Below are 11674 nucleotides of genomic sequence, written 5' to 3' on the forward strand. Positions count from 1 at the left end.
TAAATGAGTTCTCTGTAGAGGCTGTGGACTTGACCAGTGGTGCTTACACTTTGGCATACGACTGAAAATAAATCAAATCCTGTAAAACTTTAATTCAGCTAATATTTACTTTTACTTTTAGAAGATAAACAGTTTGGTCAATTACTGTATGTGAACTTTGCCCAGTGATCCAACCGTCTTCTGCAAAGGATACAGAGACAGGCTGTTTGACATCAGTGATGAGGGAGTTCATGTCCTTGGTTAATGAGAAAGTAAACAAACTGATTTGACAAATACTTCTGAGTGTCCGGAGTCTGGAAATGGGAAGATTCCCTAATAACATGGATTTCAGGATGTAAAATGAGTCTAGCACCACCTGCTGGTTAACAGCTTAGACAAGCAGACTAAAACATGAAATTATTAGTGAAAAATTTTCCCCCCGCCTGCTTGTGCACTGTGTTGTAATCAAAATGTGGATGTTTTTGAAGCAAAAGTGATTACATTATGATGGAATGTTACAGAAAAATAATAACTTTGTCTTGTAAATGTATACGAGATGACGCATTAGGCTTACAGGGTGCAAATTTGGTCTGCCAACTAGAGGGGGGGCAATATCAGAAGGCTAAAGCCTATACAGATCACTCCACAAAATGATTCAAAGCTATAATTCTCATACAAAGCCCCCCAGCTCTGGAATAATCTCCCTGTTAATGTTCGGGACTCAGACTTTAAGTCTAGGCTAAAAACTTACTTGTATATTCAAGCCTTTGGTAATTAGTCTTCCCTGTCAGAGGCTTTGCTGCTCTGTTATACTGTAATCTGTGATCAGTCACTCTTTACAGAACTGACTCTGTGTTTTCTTTGCTGAGCTGAATAGCTGCCCATCCTGTGTGTCTGATGCAGTTGGCCCTTCTGCCCTGTTCGGGTGCCACTGCTCACCAGCCATTGGCTTGACCGCCGCTGTTGCTGCTGCTGCTGCATAATCATAAACTAATCAAATTAGCCACTGCTTTTTCCCCCCACTTTGTTCTATAATACTTCATAGTAACAATGTTTGCTATCCGGTGCCGACCAGAGGAAGATGGGTTCCTCTCAAGGTTTCTTCCTCGCCGCTGGCATGCTCATGGGGGCTTGGACCTGGATTTTTCTTTTCTTTCTTTTTGTAGTACTGATTGTTCTGTAAAACTGCTTTGTGACAACACCTGTTGTAAAAAGAGTTATATAAATAAACTTTGCTTGCTTGCTACTACCACTACAATCATATTTCCAAGAACCCTGAATGAACAAAGTATAGTATAGCAGCGTTGAAAACAATTCCAAGGAAGGTTTGTGCTTCTTTAGTTTCATCCTTGGCTATAACTAAATAAAACAGCCAATTTTGGGTTTGATTAGTTTTAAACTGTCATTGTTTGCTATATAGTAAGTGATATGAGACTGCATCTGTTTTGCAACACAGCTATGTACTTTTTACCATGACCATCCCACAACCCCCCAAAAAATCATGCATAATTTCAAAAAGGGGAGGGAACATTTTACTCCCATCCACCCCCCCACCACCCCGGCCAAAAATATCTCCAAAATGGTAAATTTACAGGACAAAAAAAAACATCCATCCATTTTCTAAGCCGCTTCTCAGTCAGGGTCGCGGGGGGGGGGGGTGCTGGAGCCTATCCCAGTAGTCTTCAGGCGAAAGGCAGGTACCACCCTGGACAGGTCGCCAGCCCATCGCAGGGCAGACAGACAGACACAGACAGTCACACTGTGGGAGGAAACCAGAGAACCCGGAGGAAACCCACGCAGACATGGGGAGAACATGCAAACTGCACACAGAGAGGACCCTGATGACCCGGCAGGGGAATCGAACCTAGGCCCTCCTTGCTGTGAGGCGACAGCGCTACCCACCATGCCACCGTGCCGCCCACAAAAAAAAAACTTTATTTTTAATGTAAGTCAGTGGAACCAGACACCCTCAGCATGTTTACAACTGACAGTGGTAGTTAATTTCTAGTGTTTTTCCTCAGTCTTCCTTTACACATGACTGGGCTCCAAGGGGAAAAAAAAAAAAAAAAAAAAAAAAAAAAAAAAAAAAACCCTAATAAAAATCTAGGACATAAGCCACATCAACGCCTTTCTGCATGTTTGTCAGCTGCCTCCCTTTGGACTACAGTTACAGAAACGACCTTCTCATTTGAGGGCTACAAACAACTAGAGGCATTTAATGCGTACACATATTTGTGTACTAATACTTTTGAGAATGCAAAGAAGTGCAGCAATGCAACATGAACAAGCTTAAAGTTAGTCCATCATTAGGCTGAAAACATTCCATTCACTCTCCAACTGTGGCATGTTGCTTTAAACAACTGTGTTAGTATGTTCTGAAATAGGCGTGCCCAGCTTACAAGGAGAGAGTACATGACACAATATCAAACAAAAAACGAATGCCTGTCTAGACTAAACCCGATGGAGATCTGAAGTCGGTCAAGATGCCACATAAATGACACTTTTGTCTGGTATGTGTAGGTGCATAGCTGCAGCATTAAACGCTGCATCACTAAATAAAAGTGGCTCTCAAGTAAACTGTACACACAGAATCAAATGAAGAATCACAACACTCATATCTGCAATTGTGTTTTATATAAAACTTTGATGTAAAAAAAAAAAAGTGCAAAAAGAAAAAAAATCACTGATTTGATTAGACAAAAAACTAGACATTCAGAAAGTGCTACAAAAGGCATAAACATTCGGTCGGTTAGAAAGACCTATAGATTATCAAAGGCAGCTTAACAGCGCAACATTTAGGAAGACGAAGTGATATTTAAATTAGATGCAACTCTATGAAATTACTTCACAAAAGAAATTCCCTTAAATACTTTTCCAAAATTAAGTAAACTTCAGGAGGTTGAAATAAGGCAGTACTGCAATTCTTCATGCAAACAGTAACCAAAAACAGAATATAAATACAAACAAATGATTATCCACTCTGTGTGATGCAGGATATATACAACAGGAAAGCCCATACAGTTTCACATCTGTTTAAAGGACATATATACAAGAAGGGCATCCTAAGGCACATGTTTTAGTAGTACGTAAACAGAAAAAACTACTTTAAATGTAGTTCCCCCAAACAGCGTTAAAGTTAACAATCTTCCCTGATGAACAAAGCCTTACCCCACTCGTTAGTGACCACTAAACTTTAAAAAGGTTAGTGCCTGAAGCTATCGATCCAAATTCTAGTAAATATGCACAACATCCAGCTTTGCATTGTAGACAGAAACACTAAAGTACATCCAGTGAGGATGGGTTTTAACATTAATGTGAATATTTGCGAGGGTGGAGTGTGTGGAGGTCACAAAATCACTGTGCTGGAATGTAATTCGTTGGCGTTGGCCATTGGCAGTGCTGTGGAATGTTACCATGGAAAGGAGGACGAGTTGGATCTCTATTCAAAGTAAACAATTATACAGCGGATTGAGCCAAAACCAACTGAACCATCAGGCTTTCTTAATAATTTAGAATGTGTACATCAAACAGGTCACAGACTCCCTCATTGTCATCCAGGTTGAAACTGTAATCCACACCCGGGTTGGGCGAGAGCCGCAGCAAGGGGAAAACTACAGAGACAGAAATTGATTAGTGTTGAAACTATGCAAACACAAGAGAGACTCTTACACGACGGTTGTAAGGAGTGATCTACTGTTATTCAGATAAGGTTACTATGAGGTTTTAAGCCTTCTCCTTAATCTTTGTGCAAACAGAATCTTCAGACCCTTGGGTTCGGAGAGCTTTTCGACTCACAAGTGAAACGTTCATGAAAGGCTGCGATTTACTTATTTGGGCACTGAGAAACATGGGAAACCAGCACAAAGCAGATCGATATTCATAATAGGATAATCAGCGACCCTTACATGGTCCAACAGCAACAACTGCCCCATTACCTAAGGTAAACTAAGGACAGCAGCAATGAAAATTACAAACTGCTGACGATCCATTCAGTGAACATTAAGTGCGATCTTGCCTTAATAGTATTCACCACCTCTCAGTAGAAAACAGTCTAATGGTTTTAAAAAAGGTCTAAACTAGAGATGAGCGATATGGCAAAAACAAATAAATAAATAAAAATGCATCATCTTGACTTTTTTTCTGAAGACGTATTTATCGCAATTCATTTTTCTGAGGTTAGATGGATAGGTTTAAAAACAAACAAAAAAAAAATCCTAGAAGCATTGCATTTAAACTATTAAAAGCAGTGATTTTATTCAACATTTCATACTTTTCCGCACTAAATCCACTTAAACAAGAGAGTGGTTTGATATGAAATGCTTTGTTGCTGAGACAGTTTTTTATGATAATTTTCAGATAAACTTTTGGCCTAAAATGTTTTTTTTTTTTTTTTTAAATAAAGCTACTTGCCGTGGAGAGGTACATGCAAGGCACATTAAGGCTGGTTTTAAGCTTTCCATCATTTTTCACCAGCATACTATGTAAATACCTAAGAAAATCTTAAAAGACATCAGTAGGTTCACTGGTTACTTTGGATAGTACATAAAGTGGCTATACTATTGTCAGACATTATGACTCCTGGTTCTCCACCTACTGTAAAGAAAACTTTCCCTACAATGCAATTTCTCATCAAACCACTCTGAATAACTTTACATTTTAACCATTTAATTATGCAGAAATCAGGGGGGTGGGTCACAATATTTATTTATACTAGTTACAGTGGTGCTTGAAAGTTTGTGAACCCTTTAGAATTTTCTCTATTTCTGCATAAATATGATCTAAAACATAAGTCCTAAAAGTAGATAAAGAGAACCCAGTTAAACAAATGACAAAAATATTATACTTGGTCATTTGTTTATTGAGGAAAATGACCCAATATTACATATTTGTGAGTGGCAAAAGTATGTGAACCTTTGCTTTCAGTATCTGGTGTGACCCCCCCTGTGCAGCAATAACTGCAACTAAACGTTTCCTGTAACCGTTTATCAATTCTGCTGGAGGAATTTTAGTCCATTCCTCCGTAAGGAACAGCTTCAACTCTGGGGTGTTGCTGGGTTTCCTCACATTAACTGCTCGCTTCAGGTGCTTCCACAACATTTCCATGGGATTAAGGTCAAAACTTCGACTTGGCCATTTCAAAACATTAACTTTATTCTTCTTTAACCATTCTTTGGTAGAGCAACTTGTGTACTTGGTGCCATTGTCTTGCTGCATGACCCACCTTCTCCTGAGTTTCAGTTCATGGACAGATGTCCTGACATTTTCCTTTAGAATTCTCTGATATAATTCGGAATTCATTGTTCCATCAATGATGCCAAGCCGTCCTGGCCCAGATGCAGCAAAACAGGCCCAAACCACGATACTGCCACCACCACCACGTTTCACAGATGGGATAAGGTTCTTATGCAGGAATGCAGCGTTTTCCTTTCTCCAAACATAATGCTTTTCATTTAAACCAAAAAGTTCTATTTTGGTCTCACCCATCCACAAAACATTCTTCCAATAGCCTTCTGGCTTGTCCATGTGATCTTTAGCAAACTGCAGCAATGTTCTTTTTGAAGAGCAGTGGCTTTCTCCTTGCAACCCTGCCATGCACACCACTGTTGTTCAGTGTTCTCCTGATGGTGGACTCATGAACATTAACATTAGCCAATGTGAGAGGGGCCTTCAGTTGCTTAGAAGTTACTCTGGGGTCCTTTGTGACCTTGCCAACTATTACATGCCTTGCTCTTGGAGTGATCTTTGTTGGTCGACCACATCTGGGGAGGAAAACAATGGTCTTGAATTTCCTCCATTTGTACACAATCTGTAGGACTGGATTGGTGAAGTCCAAACTCTTTAGAGATGGTTTTGTAACCTTTTCCAGCCTGATGAGCATCAACAACTCTTTTTCTGAGGTCCTCAGAAGCCTCCTTTGTTTAGGTCATGATACACTTCCATAAACATGTGTTGTGAAGAGCAGACTTTGATAGATCCCTGTTCTTTAAATAAAACAGGGTGCCCACTCACACCTGACTGTCATCCCATTGACAGAAAACACCTGACTCTAATTTCACCTTCAAATTAACTGCTAATCCTACAGCTTCACATACTTTTGCCACTCCCAAATATGTAATATTAGATCATTGGATGTTATTTTAGATCATATTTATGCAGAAATCTAGAAAATTCTAAAAAGGATTCACAAACTTTCAAGCTCCACTGTAACTGTCTGTAGTGTGAGGTGTCATTCAAAACCATTAAATGTACACCAAATGTCCAGCTGTCACACAATTTAGATGTCACTGTTGGAGGAAGATCTTTCAGGGCCATTGCCCCCAAACTATAGAAGACATTACTGCAATCTCTCCATGACTGTCCCTCACTTTCCATCTCAGCATATAACCTACCTCTCTTTTCTGCACATTAATTTTTCTCCTCACTTATGTTCCCCCTACCCCATGCTCCCCATGTGCAGCAACCTGTCCTCTGATTCCTCAGCGATGGTGCTGCATTTCCAACATTAGCCAAAAATGGACGACAGACAACACTCAAAATTTCAGCACCTACATGAGGGCAGACACGCTCCATGTTTTTTGACCATGGAAAGAAGCCCATCTATTTTTGTGAGGACCTTCACTGCATCGGTGCACACAGCTTTGGCAGAATTAAATGTCACCTATAATATATAAAACTGTTTTTCAAAGTAAAAATACTGTTTGGGACAGTATGAACTCTGTATAAATTCTGTACAGACAGTACAAACTGAACTTTACATACCCCTGTCTGACTAGGCAAGTTAAAGAGTTAAACGTTGAATCCTGTCTTACCATCTGATGACATGAGCTCATCTATGAGGTCAGCAACACCTGGAAGACATTAACAACAACTTTAAAAATTGTTAATGTCCACAAGGATTATAAAACAGATTAACAGTATTAACAGATTAACCCAATTTAAGAGTAAAAACTACTTTGATGGATTATTCTTACCCTCCCTCTCCTCCTTCATTCCAACTCCTTCAGTGTTAAGTCGGAGCAGACTCCCCACGTCCAGCACAGACTGCATATCTTGCCCACCAAGCGCACCATGTGGCTGCACTACTGTCTCAGTGCCAACGAAAGACCCCTGCATCAACAAGCACTGGCTGCCAGGAGACTCAGAGTGGCACGCTTTAAAAAAAAGAAAAAAAAAAGAGGGAGTTTCAAAACAACTTATAGAAATGAACAATGTCAAAGAAAGCAATTATTTAAAGTTTTGTGTTTAGCTCTGTTAAATAATTAATGTTTCCTGAGCCACAATAAAACTACACATCTGTGCATCAGCAAAGCAGAGATTATATTTACAAGATTCACAGTCTAAGCTGGTCATTCCTATTGTTTTCAGATTTTCTGCCACAGTTGATGGCGTCTGAGCGGAGCACAGAGACTAATTTATTGTCTTTCATTTTAGCTTCAAGCCAGCTGCAAAATATTAAACATGCATGATTTATGTGACTGGAACCTGGATGCAGTATATTAAAGTTTGCTTATGAACCACTCAATTCTGAATAGAAAGGATCTCATCTAGGGCTGCAACTAACTATTATTTACATAATTGATTAGTCAGTCCATTATTTCAATGAATCAAATAATTGGGAAGAGGACAATCAATTACAGTATTACATTATTTATTATGCAGTCTTTTTTTGTTTCTTTAAATAAAAATAAAGATTATTTCACCAAACGCATTTTTTTAAAACAAAGTTCGTTTAAAGCTACACTTTGTAAGGTTTGGAGATTGGGGTATTTGGAGACCTGTCTGATGGATGTGTATAACGGCACATAATAAACAAAGTACATTTTGTAACAGCAGAGTACTTCAGATCCCTTCCCAGAGCTGAGGAATCCAATGATTATGAGCATGTTAAAAGAATATTCAAAAAGAACTCATGTAAAAACTTTGTAAATGACAAATCTTCCGAGGATATAACTGGGGGCCCAGAAAAGCTTTAAAAATCTGCACCCTGTAGTATATTTTCCAAAGACTCACTTTTAATTAGCCTAAAACTATGATGTTAAAACATACACAGATTTCAAAGCCGGTTTTCTCTAAGATGCTGTCATGAAAGGTAAGCTTGGCTTCACATGTATATAAAACAGCCCCCCCCCACCTCCTAAAGTGAAGCACTGAAACATTATATTTCTGAGTTATACATGACCCTGCACTGCAATCTTTATTTTCTTCTAATGAACATTAATGAGAAGCATAAATGTTGGCAAGCAATGCAGCTGAAAACTGAAACTCATCTCCCAATAACAGGAGAATATTTTCTCTCTCTTTATAATGTCAGTCTTTTTATAATTAACAGTTATGCAATCTATCCAAGCTTTCAGTAGACAGGTTGGAATGGCGCATTTACCCATATGAACATCTGGAGGAGTGGAGGAGGGTGTGAGCTGGTGTTCAGACACTGGGCTCTTGAGCTGGCTGTGCTCCAAACCACAGGGTTCTGATGAGGAGACAGGGTATCTCTGCAGGCTTGCTGGCGTGCTGGGGGGAGTGGGCATAGCACACACATCGTCGGGGGGTGGGACGGAGAACACCACAGGCTTAGAGCCACTCGTCTCTCTGTTAATCAGCATCACCTGAATGGGAGCCGACTCACTCCGCAGATTCACTTGATATCTCTTCTGTCCATTCTGAGCCTGATATAACAGATGGAACACAAACAAGAGGAAATATATTCCCTAATTATCAGTGTTCCTTTTCCACCTCAATCTTGGCTTTTCTTGATTGTGGAATTAATGCGGCTTACCACCTCAGGCACCGGAACCTCTAGCTGCGTTCCTGCCGGTGCCATTACAGCCAACAGGGTGTCTCCACTGAACACATCACATACATCCTCGTGTGTCACATAGTTATATGTATGCAAGGTAAAGGAAAAGCTGATAAAAGACTGTTTAAAAACTATATTGTCAAGATTTCTAAACCATGAATTTATTTTTTTTAGCATATAAATCTTCAATAGTAGCGATTTTGCCTGAAAATCTAGAATAAACTGAAAAACTACAGACCAGAAAAACTGGACTCACAACAACCGCACACAGCCACAGTTAAGCAGTTACTCATATAATTAACGGCACTTCAACAAACAATGGTGTTGAGATTACCCCGGAATTCCAAAGTTTTCAGGCCTCTTAAGGGCGGGGATTGTCCAAAGCAGGTAAGCTGTCAGGACTAACTTAACTGCAACTTGTAGAACAAACTTTCTTCTCTACTCAACTGCAGCAACTCCTGATTTAGCAAGTCCTAAACTTTAACTAAATCGTTTCATCTATTGTTTCTTAAGGATGCCATCAAAATTCAAATGGTACCATCTTGGATAATATTGGATAGGCAATTGATTTTTCATTTCAGAATTTTGAAAGCCAATTTGGCCCAAAACAGACCAAAGTGTGTGTTCTGACAAATTTTTTTAATTGCTAAAGTTTGTGTAAACATGAATTCAATTAATAAAAATTCATAATCATTGCTCCGTAATTAAATAGCCATTATTGAGTCCACGGTTCCTGCCTGATGACGCAGAAGGAACATTCGTGGTACTTACTTGAATGAGCTGTAGGCACGACATGCAATATTATCGACTAAGACTTTCAAAGCTCAGTCATGCTCGGCTAGAGCCATTATTTTCAGACATGAACAGTGAACACACAGAGCGAGGAGGTTGTTACTTTTACATCCAGGAAGAAAACTGCCTAAAAGGATATCTGCAGCAGTTGGGGTCTTCTTTGAGGTGTTTCAGGCTCTGCTGCAGACATGATTTCTGCATGTCCAGTTCCCTTTCCTGTCTCTCCAGCTCAGATATTTGGGCCTTAAGAAGTTCCACTTGCTCCAAGAGCTCCTGTGGCTGGCAGTCTGAACCTTCTCCCCTTAAAGATGAAACCGTTTAAATAATTATTATTCCCCACCATTAACAGTAGTACAGTATTCTACATTTATTCTGTAAATGGCAAAAAAAGCACACTGTGTATATGATAACAGACCATGCTTGTGTGTTAACATATACCAAAAATCATACATTTTAAGAGATATGGCTTCACAGAGTCAACTTTTTTTTCTTCTTCTTCACACTCACTTCCACTGGATGGTGTTTTTGGTCTTTTTCTCTATGAGCCCTATCCCTTCAAGAACATTTGTGATATCATAGATCCTCCTTTTCTGTTTGACGGCCAAACTGTCTGCAGCCTGCAATCAGAACCACAGCAACAAGTTCACACCTCATCAGCACAAACAGCTGGCAGAACAACAGACCACAGGGTGAACATTAGTGTGGGATTAGCAATTAGGCTTAGAGGTAGGGCAGGACAAAAGATGAGGGGGAGGGGGACACAACAGGAAATCTTTAGGACCTCTAGACCTTACACCTGCCAGAAACCAGACATTTGTCTACGTTAGCCATGACTAAATCTGATTTATTTATTTTTGCTATTTTCTATGGGTACAGATAGAGCTGGGCTATAAAAGTCCACAGTGTCTCAGAGTGCTGGAATCCCCAATACTGAATCTCTAGCAAATTAGCTTAACTAACCTAGTTAACGTTACTAAGCTAACCTAGCTAGTTAACTGTGCCCGCTCTCTTCTCCACTCATGGACCCAGTAGGTTTGGTGATTTCGGGGCAAATTTCATTTTGAAGTAAATTTACATGCTTTTAAATATCGCTTTCGTGACCTTAACCAAGTTATGCATTTCGACCACCTGCCACGAAAGCGACGCTCCACTGCTAATGTTAATGAACTAACGTTAATGTTTACCTCAGGTAACGTTTTAGCTAAGCTAACAGCACGGGTCGTTTGTAAACCAAGCCAGTCAGAATAAACCGCTGAAACTCTAAAGCCTTAACGTTACACACCAAACTTAACAGTTTACCAGCTACACCCTCACAGCAGCTGACTAGCAGTTAAACTAGTCAACTAGAAATAAACTGTGGAACAACTTAAAACGTTTTTTTTTTCTGTTTCTGTGGAGTCGCCGCTGACAGACGTCTTCAGCTCAACGAAGCTGAAGTCAGCTTGTTCGAATTTTCCCGTGCCACCTTAAATGGTGGAGCAGTTACATTCTGCCGTCTCAAACTACAAGGCACGAGAATACGTCTGCTGCACTATTTAAGGTGGAACGAGGAATTTTGAACAAGACGCTGAATTAGCCACACGGTCTATAGGTTAACTGATTCAAGAAGTTAGGAAAGATAGTTTACGATCTTAACGCACCACTTTTAAATCGAGAACCCCGTTCTTCGCCTCCTGTAGCAATGTCACAAACTTGATGGCGAGCAGACCCAAACTCTTCTCATGGCGACTGGACCCATTCGGAACCGAGTGGGAGCTACTCGAGCTGCTCATAGTTCCAAACTCCCACAGCTTGAGATTGTTCTTTAAAAAAAAACACACACACAATACTGTCCAACCATTCAGCTCTTGCAGACCTACTGAAAACAGCTATCTGGTTTGGTTACCCACAGCAAAGTCTGGAAACCCTCCTGTTCATTTTTTCCCTTCACCTCAGGGAGAACAACTCCAGAGCTCCAGGGATTTTAAATGAAAGGAAATGACGTTGAGTTACTGTTACCATGGCAACCTCGCTGCTCCGGCAGTTAGTGCAGGATAATATATGAGCTTGGGTTCAACTCCCGAGAAAAACACAAGGAAACAAAACGGTATTGTAAAATTGTTTAAT

General features: G+C 40.0%; 1 protein-coding gene across 2 annotated transcripts; it reads right to left on the minus strand.

Annotated features, from left to right (window-relative positions):
• Positions 1 to 2579: 2579 nt before the first annotated feature.
• e2f5 (E2F transcription factor 5) lies at positions 2580 to 11523 on the minus strand. Of its 2 annotated transcripts, none has more exons than XM_037545786.1 (9): positions 11458 to 11523; positions 11209 to 11370; positions 10076 to 10185; positions 9708 to 9869; positions 8759 to 8864; positions 8360 to 8645; positions 6951 to 7130; positions 6789 to 6827; positions 2580 to 3590 (listed from the first exon to the last, which is right to left on the minus strand). In XM_037545786.1, exons 2-9 carry the CDS (start codon positions 11338 to 11340, stop codon positions 3481 to 3483), a joined length of 1125 nt encoding a protein of 374 aa, XP_037401683.1. In that variant the 5' UTR covers positions 11341 to 11370; positions 11458 to 11523; the 3' UTR covers positions 2580 to 3480. The 2 variants fall into 2 exon arrangements, with proteins under 2 accessions (XP_037401683.1, XP_017569663.1); XM_017714174.2 differs by having other exon boundaries at positions 2584 to 3590; positions 8756 to 8864.
• Between the last annotated feature and the right edge of the window lie 151 nt (positions 11524 to 11674).

The sequence above is a fragment of the Pygocentrus nattereri genome, chromosome 2, assembly GCF_015220715.1.
Source record: "Pygocentrus nattereri isolate fPygNat1 chromosome 2, fPygNat1.pri, whole genome shotgun sequence".
NCBI classification, from domain to species: domain Eukaryota; kingdom Metazoa; phylum Chordata; class Actinopteri; order Characiformes; family Serrasalmidae; genus Pygocentrus; species Pygocentrus nattereri.